The following is a 20,079-nucleotide window of genomic DNA, read 5'->3' as shown; positions in this document are numbered from 1 at the left end:
TTCGATACTGTAGCATGCAAGTATGCCTTATTTTCGTTCTCATAATGTCATTTATTCAACAAAGACATGTTTTTGTATTTGAATATTACTAATGCGTGTTAATTCATTGACTTTGTTCAAAATAAAACTGACTTTACTTCAATTTCCTTGACTCTGCTTGACTCAGATATTGTAAGCTTTTTTTAAACACGTGGAATCCATTCTGGAACTAATATTATTTTGAATTTCTCACAGAAATCATGTAAATCTGAAGCAATAGACTGAATATCACACTTTTTTATTCCGTTTAACAAAATTTATTTTACATTTTTAATGTCAGAATACACTTTAACTGTATGATTTGCAATATATGAGCACTGCTTTGAACAACTTCTGTTTCCCTCCAAGTGGAACTCTTAGTTCCTTCATTTAAAGACCATGAACCAACTACTTGTTCTTCTGATCTTACCACAAAACCATTGTTAGAAATTGCGATCTTTCCGCTTATTGTTTTTGTTAGGTTTTCACTTCCACTTAAACTCGCTTCCGATTAACTACTCCTGCTAACATTTGAAAACTCACTAATGCTTACTTCTTGAAGCGTACAAGAACACAATTCAGAGAGCTTACCTTTGATTAATTCTGTAAACCTACTACAGCTCACGTCAGGGAGCCTAATATCGCTCACTTACGGGAGCCTACTACAGCTCACTTCCGGGAGCTTATTACAGCTCACTTCCGGGAGCTTACTACCGCTCACTTCCGGGAGCCTTTTATCGTTCACTTCCGGGAGCTTACCACAGCTCACATCCGAGAGCTTACCACATCTCACTTCCGTGAGCTTACCAAGGCTCACTTCCGGGAGCCTCCTACCTCTCACTTCCGAGGGTATACCACCGTTCACTTCTAAGAACCTACTACTAATTACTTCCGGGAAGCTCTTACACTTCAATATCGAGAGTCTACTACTGCTCACTTCCGGGAGCCTACTACCGCTCACTTCCGGAAGCTTAATATCACTTACTTCTGGGAGCCGACTACCGCTCACATCCGGGAGCCTACTACTGCTCGCTTCAAGCAGCCTACTATCGCTTACTTCCGGGAGCCTACTATCTCTCACTTTTGGGAGCCTACTGCTCACTTTTACATCTTTCAACTCGGAATCAATATGTTCCATGTTACCACCATAACCTTCTGCACTAGCATCACAGAAAATTTGAAAATCACAGGTTTTCAAAGTCGACATACTCTTACCAGCATTGTTAAACTTCCGAACATTTTTCTGCCAAAATTTCATTCCTCTTACAGCCTTATTCGATACCATGACTGGAGAATTCCAACTAGCTCGAGTTAGTATACAATTGTACATACACCTGGTTTGCATACGGACTGTGTTGCCAATCACAAACTGTAGCTATAATATTTGTCCTAATATTGACGCCAAATATCTAACTGGAAGTAGATGGAATTTATCTAACCTTACCTGGCTCAAAGCCTCTTCAACAACCCTCTCAAGTATGCAAATCCTGTCTTCCCTTATGTAAAAACAGTTTCTATAAAATCTAGCACGTACCCATTCGGTTACGTTGCTAGGTACCCACTTGCATTTCCCAGACGCCAAGAGAAATCCAAAACGTAACAATGTATTTTTACCTGTTGACTTGATTTTAGAGCGTCAGTATAATTAATACTACCACCAATACCGTCATCTAGAAACATCACAATATTATGTCACTTTGAACGGAGATATTTAACTACAACACGAAGTGTCTTAGTAAAAATATGCCCTGCCGTTTTGATTCCGAATGAAAGAGAAGCATATACAAAATACTTTTTCTGCCCTTCGACTTCCCATGAAAATCCCAGAATAGATCTATTGGGTTCAAAAATATCGATATGATGATATGCACTTTTAAGATCGTAGGTAAATACTTATGAACCTGGCTTAAACAAATATTCTGCAGCCTTTATATCTTCAAATTTTACCTTGAAAAGATGCAAATGTTGATTAATATGTCTACAATCCAAACACAGTCTGGGCTTCTTTCCCTTTCCAAACGCCACTGTGAGTGAATTAACAACTGTAGGTACGTTATTTACTTGCTTAATCACTCCTTTTGACAACAAATGATCAATTTCATCTGATACGAAATCAGGATTTTCCCTGGCAGATTTGTTGTTTTTTCATACATTTTGCTTCCGGAAATGATTTAAAAGGCAATTTATAATCATTTTCAACAGTACTTACTATGTATGGGTCCACGGATTCCGACATATGTGCTCCTTAAGTCTACCAACTGGAGAAATAACAGACGGTGCTTCCATCTTTACAGAAGTAGCATTATTTCCCAAACTCACCTGATTAACTGCAAGTTGATCCTCATTCTGATCCAAACATAAAACTTCACTTATCTTATTATTTCCACTGGTTGTGCTCCCAGGGCACTCCAACCTCCAATGCCCGGCCTTGCCGCACAAGAAACACAACCCCGGCTTTGTTGCATTTGCGGTGGACGACGGCGTTGCACGTGGCGTCTGGCGTGCCGGTTCCCTCAGATAGGGGAAAAGCGAGTACGGGTCCGCTTGCCTCGCTCGGCCTTCAGCTTCCTGGCTGCTCGGACTTCTGCTTTATACATTTTCTTCTCATCATCCGAGTCATCGTCCAATGGGTTGCTCTCATACTCAGATACCACCCTCCATCCAATTTCACTGGTGTCAGCAAGACAAACCAGTTTTTGCCTGTGTTCCAGTATTTCGACAGCTGCCAAAAACAACCAAGTTAAGCATTTCTATTATCATTTGTTGTTTTTGTGGCTGCGTCACTGATATGTTTCACAGTGAATTTCAATATAACTAGGATACAAGTAAGTGTAATTGATGGTGAGTATAGCGGAAAAGGTTTGTCATTGCCTTGGTATTCGCTGTGAATGAAGTACTTTTAAAACAAACGCGAGGTTTTTGACAATGAGTACCATTCTGCATAAAATAAGAGTTTGATTAAAATTATTGTTATAAAACCAATACTTGATTATGTAACCTGAAACGTCCAAAAATCATTCATAACAACGCAACGTCCTCGATAAAACATCAAAACTCACGCTTGACAATGAGTACCATAGTGCTTTATATAGGAACTTGATCAATTCTTATAACATGCGTACAATCGCTGTTGTAAAGGTATAATTGTTCACTGTTATTCAAGTAAACAAGATTGATAACGTCATCGTTGTTAAATTTCAAAATCGTCACTGTTCTGGCAGTTTAATCTCTGATCTGATGTTGTACTTGTTTATATCTAAACATACAACACACCATCAAATATTCCACGTTATAAGCTAACAACGATAATGTTAATCATGTTGTTAACTTAACAAAGTTCTGGACAATCGGCCAAATAATACGACATGTATGTTGCTGTTGCTTGCTGCAGACGTTTCCATCATAACAGCGCAACATCATGGACACAAGGGTAAAATAGTGTCAAAACGATGTTATTGGCTTGCTGTGACCTCCAAGCATAACATAAACTTTGATAAGTGTCCAGTGGACGCTATAAGGTTACCATTTATTTTACTTTTGTTGATCAAGTTAATATAACAGGAAAGTAATTGTATTATCTGTAATGCTTTCAATTCTTTGAAGATCTGGTTCATAAGGAGGTTAAATTCACTAAATGTAGCAGAATTTTTTTAATTATCCTAAAAATAAAACAAGAAAAGTACACTAAATCATCCTGTGGTATCTAGTCTCTGAAATCGGTAAAAGGTGCATTATGGCATTAGACAGTTCTATATTAATGATTTATTCTGTATCTAGATGAACTCACAGTCGCAAGACATACAGATTTATGTATGTCACGATGGTCAGAAATGTGTAAATGCGATTTGGTCCCTAGGGTGATCTCTTGGTCTGATAATTATAACATAAATCCCCATTTATTTTTAAGCAAACAATCAAATCATGCAATAAATACAGTGTAATAGTTCTATTTACTTGTTCAACTATTCATTTGAATTTCCCGTTTTAACCATCAGTTATAATAAGAGGAATTACGGACACTACGGACCATGGACATTACGGACCAGACATTACGGACCAGATTTAGGGACACTACGGACCAGATTTAGGGACATTACGGACCATCTTCGGAATCTTACGGACCATGATTTAAACATTTTTTTTTTAATTAATCACTCATTAGTTTTTAATTTGTTAATAATTACTTGAATATGAGTGCTCAGTATGACGTTATATCTTCCATAAAACTGTGAAAAATCCCGTGAAGTTCGAATAGATCAATATAAAATCTTGTGAAATTCCAAAAGGTGTTAAAGACCTATGCATTTATAACAATTATGTGAACAATAATGAACGAAATTTGAAAGATCGGCAGTTAAATCAGTTAAAAGCAACAGAAGAAATATTTTCCAAAACAGTTTATTTTCCAAAATAAATCGAGCAGAGATATTTTCCAAAACAGTTTATTTACCAAAATAAATCGAGCATATATTAAATAAACGATGTGTGTTTGTTGCAATTCTTGCAAACTGATGTTTGAAACTGGCAATTTCTGTTGCCTTAATTAGTGTTTATTAGTTATAATTTGTCACGTAACCGTCGTTACGTATCAACTTTAAAGTGTTACGTAACATAAAAGTTACGTATGAAACACTTTAAAGTAAAAACCAAAATCAATAATAGAATTCAAAGTTTAATTGTATCAAAAAGTAAATACTTCATCATGATGATCAAATGTAGATACACTTAGATGCTGACAGTTCGTGATAGCCGCTGGCTATTAGACCAATTAGCGTGACAGTTCATGACTATAGAATACATCCCTTCGTCTATAATAAGATATTAGATATGCATACCTGTCACAAACTGGACGAGATCAGCAGTATATATGAACGCATGTTACTCATTTTAGTTAGGTTAGATTTTGGGCGTGGACTAGACATATGGCCCGTATGATACTTTATTATATACTGATTATTATACTTAGAAAGAACGGTGAACAATAAAGACTTAGAACACTTGAACAGTTGTTGGTTGGTTACTGAACGAACTATCACGAAAGTTAAGTGAACAGTAGCGTTACGTGACAAATTGTACCCGTAATTATCGGCGGTATATTACAAAAGAAACAAACATTATACTGACAACCTTTAATTGGCAATCATAAAAGTGTGAAAACCGATTGTAACGGCGCCCTTTCACTGAACCCACGGCTCAATACACAATCCGACTGGTAGGTTACAGTGCCATTTATCATTTTGGCTCAGATTTAGCGGAAAATGAGGTTATGGCATGTTGACATAAAAAACCAGTCGAGTGTAATTCGTTGATCTTGTTCAAATGTAAGTAAAAAAGTTAAAGGTTATACTTTTGGTTTGGACACTAAAAAAAGGTCAAAGAATTCGCAGTCAAGACGGAAGTCTATACTTCAGTAATTCCGACAGTATCTTAAGAGAACTTCAAAATTGATCCTGAATTAGGCAACTGCCCAGTATATGCAACTGCAACCTATCTTTGTAAAAATCGGAGCTGCAACCTATCATTTTCTTTTCGTTCTCATATCTTTTAAAATCATTAATATATTTGTTCACAAATACCCGTACCTGTTATATTTAAACAAAACTTAAGTGTTTTATGCGGTTTTCCTGAACTTTTATCTCATTTTCTACTAAATCTGAGCTAAAATGATAAATGGAACTGTAACCTACCAGTCGGATTGTGTACATGTTGGAAACATTGCAGAAGTGTTCTCGAAAACGGTATCAGTTTCAAGGAAAATATGGATATGTAAATACACACTAGGTAGGTAGGCATATGATAGGCTATGTTTAAATTTCAAGAAACTATCATAATTATAGGTATTACGTTGATTTTCGGCTCGAGTCGAGCGTTTTGGTGCCATATTGCACTGAAACCAACCATTAAAAACATTATAAATGATGGTCCGTAAGTTTCTGAAGATGGTCCGTAATGTCCCTAAATCTGGTCCGTAGTGTCCCTAAATCTGGTCCGTAATGTCTGGTCCGTAATGTCCATGGTCCGTAGTGTCCGTGACCCCATAAGAGAAGGTGAAATCATATAAGGCATTCATTTTCACTTGACAATCATCCGAAAATACACAACGTCCGAATTACGTAAACTTCACTCAAGTCAAAATATTTCTTCCCAGACAAGAGATCACCGAAACTCGAGTGTACCATTATATTCTACATATAAATAGTGTTCAAATGCCGTTGTTATATTAACTTGATCAACAAAAGTAAAATATATGGTAACCTTATAACGTCCACTGGGCGCCGCCATTGTTAGTCGTTGCCTGACCCGATAACGATAGTGTTAGGGGAAGGAACTCCAGACTAAGTTCTGCTTATGCATTCGGGTGTTTTTGTACTTTAGTGTTCCGTTACGTATTTTAATGCATCATTCCTTTTTTTAGTCTCAATGTTTGTAAAGTTGTTTCCCTTAGTAGAAAATTTGTCCTTTTCTACAACGAACAACAACTAGTTTCGTTTCTTGGGGTATTTTTGTCAACGAAATTCGTTTATACTGCTTCTCCCTCACAATGTAAGTGCATTTGGTACGTATTGTATTCGTTTTGCATTGATTTTTGATCGTAAAGTATATATTTTGTTATTTGTATTTCTAAAGATCTTATAACTCGGAAGTTAACATTAATTATAGAATAACATTTTCTTGAGTATTTTAAACTCTTAACCGGCGATCGATTACTCATAAGACATAAGATCCATCTTATTTCATGCGAACATGTACTTAAAATTTTATTTTAGGACTTATTTAATAAAGGAACGTTATATTGGTGTAAGAGCCTTTGGGGCGAAACTTCAGTTTCATCTAACAAGTTATTATTTGGCGATGGATGACTTCCAAAACATTTTGACCATTGAAATGGTGCATTCCAGTGTTTTCTATTCATGTTTCTCTGATATCGAAATAAAAATGTTCCCTTGGACAATTTTAAGCTACACTCTCACAGATTGACATTGAACGTTTTGACATTTTTTTTCTTTTTCTTGGAAAGAGCCAATTTATGCGAAAATGCTTGGAAACCAGTGATATAAGACTGCTGACAAAAACTCAGATTGCAGATTTTCATATTTAATTTTGAAATATGATGTTTTATACATTTTTCTAAAACCGTAAGTAACGATTTCAGCCATAAAACATAAATTTCCGAACGGAAACAGGAAAATCTTCGATCTGATCTTTTGTCAGCAGTGTAATATCACTGCTTTGCAGATATTTACGCAACAATTGGCCCATTCCTAGACAAAATATTAAAAAGTTGGCAGAACGGTAAATCTGAGAGTGCAGCTTTAAGGTGATGGGCTGCGTTGGGGTGCCTCTAATTACATCTAATTAGGTAAAAACAATTCCTTTAGTTATTCCTGAAGAAGGATTTTTTTCAAACAGAGTAAAGTGAACTCATTGAAAAATATAGTTAAGAGTATAGGGTTGATATAAAATCTATAGAGTTTAACAAACAAATCAAAATAAAGCCATATGTTGAATAAATTAAACATTTAAATATTCAAGAGTTTTTATTTAATTCTATTATTTATAGTTTACGTGTAACCATTTTATAAATGATATCAACATTTTAAGTTACCAGCAACTTTATCAAGAGACATTGATTTGAACGTTAGTGACTATGGACTAGACTATAATTCCGTTTGTCAGAATAAATTAATTGTTTTGAAAAAAGACAAATGCAATTCGTCTAAATTCTTATTAGGTCCACATTTTATTGATTCATACTTGCTGTGATGTTCAAGTCTAATTTTCAAGACCAATTGAAAATGTTTATTGGAATGTTAAAAAAACTCAAATAGACTAATTTACAACAGTGCTGAGGTGTTTATCTTTGTTGAGGATAGCTTTGTAAATGCACGTGCAAATAATATGTAGCTCTAATTTAACATGTTCACATTACTACAGGCACACAATGCTACTGTAACAAGTCAATGGTTGCCTTGATATTACAAATTGTATTACTTTGGATACTAGACAATGGAGGTCCCCGGGAAAAAACTGCTGCTAAAAACATCTGCTGTTGACACAACCTACTGCCAGCCCTGCTTCAAGGATGGGGACAACCTTCCTGCTGATGCATACTGTACTGTTTGTAAAGAGTTCCTCTGTTCAAACTGCGCAAGTGTACACAAGAAACTGAAAATATCTAGATCACATGCACTCCTTGACAAATTCAGCATGCCTACTTCAATGAGTGGCGATGACGATGAATACATAGAATGGTGTGAGATCCATCCAAAAGAGTTCATCAAATACTTCTGCCCCACTCACCAGACCCTGAATTGTGGACACTGTGTAGTGCAAAACCATCGATCATGCCATGTTGATGTCATCTCAGATCTATCCCAAGCCTTTAAGGATGGTCCAGAGTATTGCGACATTGATAAAGCAATTGCTAAGTTATTTAAAGACATTGATAAGTGTGTTTCTGACGTTGAGAAGAACAAGACGTTAATAGCAGAGATGAGTGAATGTGAGGTTTCTAAACTTAGGAGATGTCGAGATGAGGTCAATAAATACTTCGAGGAAAGAGAAAATGCACTCCTGGGGATTATTGACCAGATGAAGAATATCGATGAAGCATTGCTGGACAACCTAAGGCCAAAATGTGATAACCTGAAGACTGAGGTAGAAGAAATAAAGAAACACCTTAAAACACAAGAAAACAACACAATCCAGTTGTTTATAAAGGCGAAACGGGCCAAACAACTTTTAGAAATAACACAGACCGCTCTTGCGGAAATCAACAAGAAGAATACCATTCACCAATACAGATTCAATATCGATTCGGCCACAGAGAGGCTGATGGAATCCAATACCGGCCTTGGCATTGTGGAGAAAGAAGTCATTGATACCCAAAATGCACTAGGTAAACATTAATAATTTACCAATGGAATTTATGTATTAGTTGAATCCTTACCCAATCATATACAAAGGTTGATCCAGTATAACGTGGACTCTTGCTATACGTCTTAATTTACTTGATGTATTATAATGATATATGTTTAAAATAAATGTTGAAATATTTTCGCCCGGAACACAAGCAATTGCTAATTTGTCTATTTTGAAGCAATTTTTAGTCGATGATGTCAATACATTGAAAAATACATGCTCGCAGCTTTTTTCCCTAGAAATAATATTTTCATCATGAAACCATTTTAATTAAGTTAGAAAATGCCACTATGATAGTTCCAAATTGTGGTCAAGAATATGGTATTGAAATAAGGTGATAATGGTCCATGTGTTAGATTGTTTGAGAAATTTAAATTGTCCAACAACAGTACCTTTATGACGTAAAGATCTCTTTTGGGGAGTTAGGGTTAAGCTCTTTATTTTCTTATCTCAGAACCTAAGGTGTAAAATAATGTGCAATTATGGTTGATTTAACTTAATCTAGAATCTCAGCAAAAGTTGATTATAGAAAACATTTGCCTTTTTCAGTGAAAGGCTGCATGCCAATTCTTTACCATTGACATGCGTTTATCTTCCGGCTCGTAGTAATGTACCTAAGCTTCGTCGGAGGTTACGGTGTCATTAAGGGAAATATGATATATGTGGTGTCGTGCAAGAAATTTTCATGAAGCAATTACGCGTACCTTTTTCTTATTCATAAATCAGCAGACGAGGTATATAGCTTGCACAGGCATGTGACATTAATAAATAACTCTGCCGTACAAGTTAAACAGTAGTCTTCGACTATGCCGTCCGTAAACGAGCTGATTTGATTCACGATCACGATGCACACTGGTTAAATTTAAACATGCACTACAAACCTTCAATTCACGTGTGGATAATGCAACTAATTACTGGTACTTTATTATACTTTTTAGTTTTTAACAATTGATCTTCATCAATGGAAGATATTACACGATTTTACGATTTCGTTGGACAGCCTCGTATTTCAAATAAAATTAAAGCAATCATTTAAAATAAATTGATGAAATGCAATAAATACAATCCGGAAGACAGATCTTTTGGATATTTAAATTACATTCAGTATAAAGACAGCAGTCCCGGTTTAAACAAAACAGCGATAATATGATTTTATTATTTTATGTATTCATGGATTTGATTACAGGGATGCAGATCGAATCGGATGTTGATTTGACAGAACTGAAGCTTATTCGCGCTGCATCCATTCCGGTCAAGTCCCCAATTGACACCAGGGACTGCTTCATCTCCAGCATGCTCCTCTTGCCGATGAACATGCTACTGCTAGCTGACTGGCACAACGACACATTAAAGCTGGTTGACCTACAGACCAGCTCCATGGTGTCCCATGTCAGTGTGCCAGGTAAGCCTTGGGGGATGTGTCTACTCCCCGGGGATAGGGTGGCTGTTACCATGGAAACTATTATCCAGTTTCTGGAGACTAAAGGACAACTTACTCTTAGTGATTCTATCAAGGTAGATGATGACTGTAGAGGCATCGCCCACCATGACGGAAGTTTAATAGTGTCTTACTTTTCTGGAAAACTACAGATACTTAACATGAAAGGGGGCGTTATCAGAAAGACCGAAAAGTATATGAATGGTCAGCAAGTGCTCGTTAGTCCTTTCCACCTAATAGTGGCCAGAGCAAGTCAGACTGCCTTCGTCTATGTTTCAGATATTGAAATGAACACCATCACAAAGCTTGACATGAACCTAAACTTCCTCCAGACGTTCAGGGACCCTGCATTGAAAGGGCCAATGGGCATTTCAGTATTTGCGAACCAGCTGATTATCTGTTGTGTCAAACGTAACAACATTATATGCATAAACCTATCCAGTGGCAAGATGAGCCAGTTGCATGTGGAAGATGACGTAATACCAGATCCAGAATATTGTGTCTACAGTCCACTCCAGAAAAAGCTCTATGTCACCTTTAATAAGCATGGACATGCTAACCACGCGGAAAATTCAGTGAAAGTGTACAATGCAATAGAATAATAACAGCCATTTGGACAAACCATTTTGTAATATCTGAATAAATTGGTTGTTAAAATATGTTTTCCATTGCCATCTTCTATCTTAGAATGTTGTCTTGGGGGAATTACTCAAGGTCGCCACAGTATGTGTGTGGTAAGCGGGCAACTTCCCACAGCTTCCAAAGCATTGTAATTTAAAAAATATTATTACTGAGTGATGTACCTATAAACTTCCTCAGTCTGAAAAAATGTACACGATATGCATTTACATGGAATGCTTAGACTCTATCTCTTTCTTTCTTCATTTATATGTTTACTTCGTTTAATGTTTAAATTACAATATTACTATAATAATGGTATTTCTAGATGGTATTTTCTTGATATTCAGCTGATCTGTATAAACGCCTTTAAAATGGTGCTCTACAATATGTATTATGTGAAGATTGAATTAATTGTTGACTGTTAACAGGTAAAAAGGCCCGGATACGAAGAATTTTTTTGAAATCTTTATTTGTTCCGATTCCAACATAGTTTGACAATTATTTGACTGTAAAATAATAATAAGTTATGGTTACAAGGCAAGTATTCCGCCTTTGGTCTTTTGATATTAGACAGGGAGGGAATGGGCGATACAATGTTTGATTGAATTCCCATATAAAATGTTTGGCGGAGACTTGGAAGTGTTGCTATGAATTTCGTAGTAGGCAGTTTTGACTCCCAAATAAGCTATTGATTGACCTTCATTGCGGTGTTTGTGGAGTTCCAATTACTGAGAGATGAATTGCTCGCATTGCACAAGTAACCTATCGTGTTTTTTTTGCCATAGTAACAGTTATAAAAAATAGCCCCTTTCCCCTTGTACCAAATGATACATGTACATAGCTTGCATATGCCTTTAGTTATAGCAGGATTCATTTTTTTCCGGATGAGCGGGAATACATCCACACTTTTTTCTGTTCTCATAGCAACCACCAAGTTTCATGAATGTAGCCTTTACCCTGTTAAATGTATGCCGGTAGCGCCCATAAGACATCAAGATGAGAACATCCATAAACTTTCGAGTAAAGGTCACCATGGCCTTAACCTATTGTCCTTTCCGATAACTTGGTTACTTCCCCTGATTTCTAAGGGAGGCTACTCCATTTCCTACTTCCGGGGAATACATTTTGCAAGATGGCCGACGTAGACAATGAGATCACTGGGGCGTGTATGAATAACAATGAGTTGACACCATTTAAGGTCGTCGATTTGAAAAGATACCTTGCGAACCGGAAATTGAATGTATCAGGTCTTAAATGCGAATTGATTGAGAGGATAAAAGGCGCATATAGACTTTCTATAACTGACAAACGCGTGCTGGAGGAGAGAGATCGGGAAGAAAGAGAGAGAAGAGCAACCGAACGCTTTATCCTCCCATGTGGCGAGGGTCTTCCACCGCCATCAACACTGAAGGCATGGAAGTCCACTATTGATCTGTTTCCTGCTGTAGAGGAAAAGGATATATACAACTACATTGTACTGAAAAGAGACTCGAAACGTCAATTGAAGGCGAGGACTTATTATGTGGACGGACATGTACAGAAAGTTGAGGTATGTCAAATAGTGAGTTTATAATAAGTCTGAGGCTGTTTTTTCTGCCATGTTTACTTCATCTAGTTATATAATTAGCTCAAGGGGACTATTTTGACTTGGACATAAAAATAATTTGGTGTGAAAAATGTACTCAACATTTTTATGTAGGCGGGGCTAGCCACAATTAAGGGGGGTGTGGTGGATGCAAGCACATGTATGTGTCGAACCACACTGACTATATACTTATCTTAATTTTAAAAAAAATAATGTATTTTGTACAATTTTCATATGTTCTATGATGTATGTTGTTTATTTATTGTCATTTAAATTAAAATATTATTTATAATTTATTCTTCAGGTCCATCTCATAAGCGAAGAGTGCAGCCACTGTTATGTTCAAGCTTCCGTGCTGCCATCATTTCCAACTGCAGACAAAAGAAAGTCACCAGAGTACCAACCCTGGATCCTTCTGTCGAAAGTGACTGGCTGCATACACTCCGCGTTCTGCAACTGTCCAGCTGGGTAAGTTGAATTAATTTGTGATAAATCAAAGTCTCTGATCTGCATTGATGAAAGGTGTCAAACCCACACACGCTAGGCTATTTTGTCAGTATTATCAAATACTTAAACTTGGGGCATTCTTCAAACTATTTCATATCTTCTTATCAAACTTGGTACACTTGTTACAAGAGACAAAAAAGCACATGTTATAACTGTCATAATTTTGGCTTTCATGGTTAGCTGAGTTTTGCTATTTTTTTCTGAATGAAAGAACAGGCGAGCTTATGTATTGATTCAATGAACTCCCTTCACCGTGTTGGTGTTTACTTATGGCACTGTTTGTGTTTTGTATGTTCATGGCCTACCAGGAAATACTAAGTGTAAAATACTGTGTATTCACCTCCATTTTCAAACTTTAATGTTTTGGAATATACATGTAAGTATAACAAGTAAAAAGGCACACATGTAAATGAATTTTTTTATTTTCATCTAGTGAAGGTGAATGCTGCAACCATATTGGTGCCCTGCTGTATGGACTTGAAGACCTGACGCGTAAAAAAACCCTTGCTCCAACATCCAAACCCTGTGCCTGGAACAACTTCAGCATGCTGTCTGCACCACGGAAACGTAAGCTGTCGCCTAGGAAATCTGAAGATCTTATGTTCTCAAAGAAGAAACTGTACAACGTGTCAGTACGTAAAGTTTCTGTAAACAAAAACCATGAACTGAACTCTATCAATGGATGCACTGTTAACATTGACAGATTTAGGCAGAAACTGGTTGGTTCGAAGTTGAATGTAGGCTGGTTAAAAAACTTTGAAATTGAAACAACTGAAAATGAACCAGATCTCCCTGTGTTACATTCTGTGCCATTCAACTACCATGATAGTGTAAACTTGAGGGACAGTTCTAGTAAGACAGTGTTTTTGGATCATTTTGACTCTTTGAAGCAAAGCGCTGAAGAAATTCAATTAACTGAAATCTTAACAAGGGGCCAAAAAAGTGGGAAATGGCAAGAGGCCAGAAAAGAACGCCTAACAGCTTCAAACTTTGGCAGCATCTGTCGTAGGAAAGAATCAACTGAACCTGACGGACTCCTGCGGCAGATGTTGTATTCCAATTTCACAAGCAAGTACACAGAATATGGAATTAAACATGAGAAGGCTGCAAAGAGAATGTATGCGAAAGCAATGCAAACTGACCACAAAGGACTAGCAGTTAAAGACAGTGGTCTAGTTGTATGTGCCGACAGACCCTACCTTGGTGCCAGTCCAGATGGGCTTGTGTTCTGTTCACATTGTACAGAAAGTGTTGGTCTGGTTGAGATTAAGTGTCCTGCCTCTAAGAAATGGAGGATGCAAACGCCTGAGGAATGCTGTGAAGACAATGATTTTTTTTGTCAGTTAGAGAATGGCAAGGTGTTACTCAAGGAAACACACAAATATTACTACCAGGTCCAAGGGCAGATGGGAATCACCGGGAGGAAATGGTGTGATTTTGTAGTTTGGACATGTGTAGGTCTTTCTATACAGAGAATTGCATTTTGTGAATCATTTTGGCTGAAAATGTTGTGTCAACTTGACAGATTTTGCCTTGAATCATACATTCCTGAACTGTACGCACAACGTGTTAAAAGGGGAATGAGTCTGTTCAATTGATTTGTACATCGTCTAGTTATGTGTTGTTTATACATGTACATTTGAATGATCAATAATGGCAATTTATGTGAATATCTTGTTTGCTTTCAGTTATTTTCATAACTATATTCAAAATGAAACTCCAAAATGACTGTATTGTTACTATAATTTGAAACCATGAATAAAAAAGTTGTAAATCTAAATTTTGGGCAGTATTTTGAAAGTATGTGTACTTTTGTCAACATATTGTGATTATGCGATGCTGTAAATCTACTTTAATTATTTCCTTGTTTTATGTTTGACCTTTTCTACTTTTCCTTTCCATTTATCTAGTTTTCAGGGATGTATTTCTGAGCTTAATAAATGGACATATGTTTAACCTTTCAAGTGTGTTATTATTGCATTTTGTGTGCAGGATAGTGATAGCGTTTATATTGCCATTGTTTAAAGAAGTAGCTGAGTTTTACTCTAAAACAATTGAAGATGTTCAATTGAATATTGGTTTGCATGTAGCTACTGCACGGCCCATAACTCAAGACTGTCGAGTTGTTCTCCTTTTCTGACTTGCTAATTAAAAACAACAAATGAGTGTTACTTTCTTATGTTTGCAGGGTGCAAAACTTAAAGGGGCTATACACCGTGTGATGAAATATCGAAAAAAAAAAAAGAAACTTGTCAAAAACTGACATAAACTTGGTATCAATGTGTACAATGCATTGAAACTAACTAACTGAAGTACCACATACCGTAGTATACAATTAATTTATTTTCGCATTATTTTTTCCATATTTCTCCATTAATTTTTTTTTACTGGGTATGTATACCTAGTAGAATTCATTCTTATGCGTGATTTGCTAGTTGATGATATCATGGGATATAACCAAGTAAGGTATATTAGCTTAAGCATTCATATGGTTTCGGATAAGCCTTCGTAGCAAAGTGGATACAACACTGGACAGCTATTTTGGTGACACTAGTTCAATCCATAGCTCAATTTTCTTTTACATTTTGGTATTTCTTTACCATTATCATATCAGAAGAGTAAAACATTTTATTAAATAATTTGTCCTGAGATTTGTTACAGAAAAAAACTTTATTGGTGCCAATCTGGTGTACAGTCCCTTTAAACATTGGGACATATTTAGCATGGGGCTAGTTTTTTTAATCTAATGTATCTTAAAGTTAACATTTGTCGGGCATTTCAGTTTGATCTATGGCACTCTTGCCTATTCTTATTTCCACTTAGTTCAATTATGAAACTGATATGAAAATGGTTCATACTGAAAAATCCTTTAAGCAATTCAATACTAATGATTTGAAGTACGTGGTAGATCAATTACACATGGCAAATAAAAAAAAACTCATTTCAGAGCCAAACTTAATAAGTGATCTTTGACTTTTATTCTTAGAAATGTTACAAATAATAAAACCACAAAATACAAAGCAGATGTTTCACAAACAAAAAATTATATCAATAAATTGATCAGTTAATGCATACATGTTTCAAATCAAATCTTGAAATCCATTCACATGAGCATATTTCCTTATCCATTTTTGTCAAACCTGAATCAAATGTGTAATCTCATATGTTATCATATAACTTGCTCGAAAAAATGATTTTAAAACAAAATTGTAATTTCATTGTTCTAGTTAGAAGTATACAAGTTTTTATCCCTAAATCTAATGCTTGATATATACAAACGCTTTCATTGACACATGAGTTATTATTGAACAAGTGGTGGCCATAGATTTGTCAAATATGTGCATATTTTGAACACTTTAGAAATTCTCCTTGACTGTGTTATAGGAATATTGCCATGCAATATTCGAAAGTTCTTGATTCTCTCCATTTGCCTTTCAACATGTATTCGTAAACTTGCAATATCTTTTGTAAGGAGAACCTCACGTTTAGAGAATTGTTTTCCTTTCTGTTTAAATGGTGGAATAATGAGATGAATGCCTCTTGGAGTAGTAAGGTCTGTAATAGTGAAACCCTTATCAACCATTATGGCGTCTCCTTCTTCAAGCAAGTCCAAGAGTCCACATTTTTCTGTGAGTTTCTTGTCACTGGTACAGCCCACCCAACAGTCAGAAACAAAAGTTACAACACCATTTGGGCTTATACCCACCAAAATCTTATGAGTCATGTGAGACTTGTAATCACTGTACATTAAACTTTTCAAAGAAAGAGAACTGGATGTTTCACTGTAAATTTCAGTGCAGTCGATAATAATTCTAGTGTTAGAATATTTCTCTTTAAATTGTTCAGGCATGTTATTTTTCACTACCTCACGAGATGGCCATTGAACAAGAAAGGATAATTGTACATGTAAATAGTTGATCCATCTTTCAACAATGTCACTACATTGTGAAGTGGATATGCAAAACCTAGTACCTAGATCTTCAAATAACAGACCTAGACGTAGGCGCATCAGCACCATGAAAAATTCATCCAGAACACTTAGAGTTCTTGGCCGTCCTCCATCTGAATCTTTATAGTTAAGTTTCCGCCTTGATGTCCGCACTTCAGCTTCATCCTTGATTTCATCAAACAAAGCTTCAAACACAACTCGATTAGGGATTCCGGTGTAAAAACTGACCAAATCGTCATTGTATTTTACGTCATCATATGTGAGCATAGGTAGCTGACATTGTACACCAAAGTCTCTAGTAGAATGTTCTGTTTGTGAACTGAAGTCTGCTGTTTTTCCCAGGAAACTTTCTTCAGTTTGTACTTCCATCACTGCACAGTTGTTCTCAGTCTGTGTGTCACAACATCTGAAACATATACAAATTGATCATGTACCCATTTACCACATCTTACATGTACAGTCTGGTAACCCTAACCAAATGTTTGTTTTTTTGGCCTTAAACATTTACAAACACTTAAATTTTCCTATTTTTGTTAAAGAATGAAGAAAAATGATCAGAAGTAATTAACTTATCAGATCGATTTCATAGCACAAGAAGCAATATATATATATATTGAACAATACCTAAAGGACTGATTCTGTGGCTGTAGTACTGGTCCCATGCAGTAATCATGCAGGTGGACAGAGGTATCAATGGCATGCCCGGAAGGGGATACAAATGACAGTTGTGGCTGTATACTATCATCATTTGACAGTTCTAGGTCTAAATCGTCATTGACCGTATCACCATCATCATCATCACCTACGTCTTCATCAAGGAGCTGAAATTGCAAATGAAACTGTATAAGATAAATGTTTTAGTACAAAATCTGCCAGGCTATATGGTACACATTTTTCCAGGCTGTATTTGAAAACAATTCTTTAATCATTTCTTAAATTACAAAATTTACAAATAAGTGCTGTGACATTGTTTTTAAGCACCGTTGATATAACATAATTCATTTTGAGGTGCATGTAAGGAAGAACTTAAACTAATATAAGAAATAAAAAATACCGTTGGCTGGAAGGTTTTGGTAGCACCAGTCTCAGTTGGAAACATAGATGGAAGTGTATGCTGGAATGAAGGTCCTCTGAAGCCAACAAAATGCTCACTACACAATCGTCTGTGTTCATTCCACTGGAACGATCTCATGACCGTTTTACATCGCTGCACCCACACACGTTTTAAACGTTTGTTCTGAGGAAAACGGTGCAATGACACTTTTCTCCCATCAATAACCTTTCCTCTGTAAATTCCTTTACAAATACAACAGTACTTAGGGGTTTTCCTGCCCGTTTTCTTTATTAGTTTTGAATCTTTACTTTCCATTTTCACTTGTTGCTGTTTACTTCCTGGTTTGTGTAGTCCCCGGAAGTAAATTTCCGCTTTTTGCGCATGCCCACTTGAAGAGTATTCAGGGAAAGATAATCGAGTTATCGGAAAGGACAATACCCTGTATCCCTAAGATATATCGGGGTCATCTACTAACCATTGTCAATGTGCATAGTAAGTTTCAAGAGTCTACGCCAAAAAGTTATTGAAAGTAGACGAAAACCATCATAGATTTGAAATATTATGTCATGAACTTTACATTAAGTTTTGCCCTATTGACCCCAAAAGCAATAAGGGTCATCTACTGACCATGTACATACCTTTGACGGAATACCCCATAATAAATCGGGGTCATCTACTTGCCATGTTCAATGCGCACAAAAGGTTTCAAGTGTCTGCAACAAAACGTAAAAGTGCATGATGGGAGTTGATTTTAGTTTTGATAATAAATTTTATAAACATGACATTAAACATGCAATTTCGACATCAATTTCTGATTAAGTGCCCACAAAGGTCGAAAACTTCATACCAAGTCGTTCAAAACTTATTGAGTGTCTGCCGTGTTTCGCAGGCAAAATAAGTGATCTTTTCGCTTTTCGATTGCTAAAGCAAACCATTTGTAATCTTAAAGAGAATAGGGTCATTACTGCCCTGAATCACTCACCTGAGATACACATGTATGTGAAAAAAACTGCTTATAAACATTTGTTAAGTAGAACGCCCAATTGATCTGTAGTAGGTCATTAGTCGGCGCCTCTTTTGATATTGTAAAATATTTAGCTAAATTAAGGTACCCGTTCAAAAATGTAAAAGACATTTTTCACGTCACACGTTTAATTGTGGTAAATGGTATGTTAAAAAATGTTTAATTTTATTGGTAACGAAGTTTAAAACTGTAAAGGATCTGTATATTTTTTTGTTAAATATTGGTCTCAAAACATTTTTCCTGAATAATTGGAGTTTCACAGTACCATTACAAGTTCGAATTTGTTCTCAATCTCCTAACCAGTAACCTTCCTTGGCAGGAAGTTTTAACAAGCAAATTGATATCGCCCGCCTAATTGGGCTAAGTCAAGGAATGGAAATCAAGTGTTGATGAAATATACATATGAGTTTGAGTTTGATTGCAACTGTTTGAAATAAAAAGAAAATTGACCCCACATGACCTACTAGTTTCAAACTATTCCAAGATTTCATCGATGCAAACATTCTGATTAAGTTTCATGGACATTAGAGCAGATATATTGCCTCTTGAGTGTTCCCAAGATTTCTATGACCTAGTTTTTATCCCATGTGACCAATTTAACAACTCTTGTAAGATTTCATTAAGGTAAACATTCTGACCAAATTTGAACATAACTGACTATTTAATACCAATGTTTGGTTCGGGACACAATTTTTCAAAGATTTCACCTACTGACCTTGTTTCTACGGTGGCATAAAGGTGACATGTGTATTTTTTTATTTATCTCGTGTGCACGACATACTAAGTCGTGCGCACGAGATACTAAGTCGTGTGCACGAGTTACTTAGTCGTGCGCACGATGTTATTAAGTCGTGCGCACGACATAATTAGCCAATCAAAATGCACTTTACATAAGATAATTAGTCGCACAATAATCAAGTTGTGTTGTCAGCATAGATATCACCAATTAAGAGATTTGGCA

At 36.1% G+C, this 20,079-nt stretch overlaps 3 protein-coding genes across 7 annotated transcripts; 2 read left to right on the top strand and 1 right to left on the bottom strand.

The window, feature by feature from the left end:
* Window positions 1-6,465: 6,465 nt before the first annotated feature.
* Window positions 6,466-11,544, top strand: LOC128213196 (uncharacterized). 5 transcript variants are annotated; one of them, XM_052918753.1, is made up of 4 exons: window positions 6,507-6,574; window positions 7,954-8,917; window positions 10,127-10,342; window positions 10,658-11,544. In XM_052918753.1, exons 2-4 carry the CDS (start codon window positions 8,026-8,028, stop codon window positions 10,978-10,980), a joined length of 1,431 nt encoding a protein of 476 aa, XP_052774713.1. In that variant the 5' UTR covers window positions 6,507-6,574; window positions 7,954-8,025; the 3' UTR covers window positions 10,981-11,544. The 5 variants fall into 5 exon arrangements, with proteins under 5 accessions (XP_052774710.1, XP_052774711.1, XP_052774712.1 ...); XM_052918750.1 differs by having other exon boundaries at window positions 6,466-6,561; window positions 8,023-8,917; window positions 10,127-11,539; XM_052918751.1 differs by having other exon boundaries at window positions 6,467-6,574; window positions 8,023-8,917; window positions 10,127-11,539.
* A 503-nt stretch (window positions 11,545-12,047) lies between these two features.
* Window positions 12,048-14,824, top strand: LOC128212779 (uncharacterized). The gene is made up of 3 exons (XM_052918086.1): window positions 12,048-12,548; window positions 12,889-13,052; window positions 13,525-14,824. Exons 1-3 carry the CDS (start codon window positions 12,132-12,134, stop codon window positions 14,687-14,689), a joined length of 1,746 nt encoding a protein of 581 aa, XP_052774046.1. The 5' UTR covers window positions 12,048-12,131; the 3' UTR covers window positions 14,690-14,824.
* Window positions 14,825-16,212: 1,388 nt separating this feature from the next.
* Window positions 16,213-18,409, bottom strand: LOC128215334 (uncharacterized). Its single transcript, XM_052922030.1, has 4 exons — window positions 18,095-18,409; window positions 17,665-17,861; window positions 16,523-17,446; window positions 16,213-16,231 (listed from the first exon to the last, which is right to left on the bottom strand). Exons 1-4 carry the CDS (start codon window positions 18,407-18,409, stop codon window positions 16,213-16,215), a joined length of 1,455 nt encoding a protein of 484 aa, XP_052777990.1.
* Between the last annotated feature and the right edge of the window lie 1,670 nt (window positions 18,410-20,079).

The sequence above is a fragment of the Mya arenaria genome, chromosome 13 (assembly GCF_026914265.1).
Source record: "Mya arenaria isolate MELC-2E11 chromosome 13, ASM2691426v1".
Classification (NCBI taxonomy): domain Eukaryota; kingdom Metazoa; phylum Mollusca; class Bivalvia; order Myida; family Myidae; genus Mya; species Mya arenaria.
Note: the sequence above shows the minus strand (reverse complement) of the source record. Positions and strands in the feature narration are given on the sequence as shown.

Excerpts from the sequence above, each read along its gene's own strand:
- LOC128212779 (XM_052918086.1), top strand. The coding sequence starts at position 12,132 with ATGGCCGACGTAGACAATGAGATCACTGGGGCGTGTATGAATAACAAT. Across the intron at positions 12,549-12,888 it reads GACATGTACAGAAAGTTGAG|GTCCATCTCATAAGCGAAGA; the intron begins GTATGTCAAATA and ends TTTATTCTTCAG. Across the intron at positions 13,053-13,524 it reads TTCTGCAACTGTCCAGCTGG|TGAAGGTGAATGCTGCAACC; the intron begins GTAAGTTGAATT and ends ATTTTCATCTAG.
- LOC128215334 (XM_052922030.1), bottom strand. The coding sequence starts at position 18,409 with ATGGAAAGTAAAGATTCAAAACTAATAAAGAAAACGGGCAGGAAAACC. Across the intron at positions 17,862-18,094 it reads CCAAAACCTTCCAGCCAACG|CTCCTTGATGAAGACGTAGG; the intron begins GTATTTTTTATT and ends TTGCAATTTCAG. Across the intron at positions 17,447-17,664 it reads CCACAGAATCAGTCCTTTAG|ATGTTGTGACACACAGACTG; the intron begins GTATTGTTCAAT and ends TATATGTTTCAG.
- LOC128213196 (XM_052918750.1), top strand. The coding sequence starts at position 8,026 with ATGGAGGTCCCCGGGAAAAAACTGCTGCTAAAAACATCTGCTGTTGAC. Across the intron at positions 8,918-10,126 it reads TGATACCCAAAATGCACTAG|GGATGCAGATCGAATCGGAT; the intron begins GTAAACATTAAT and ends ATTTGATTACAG.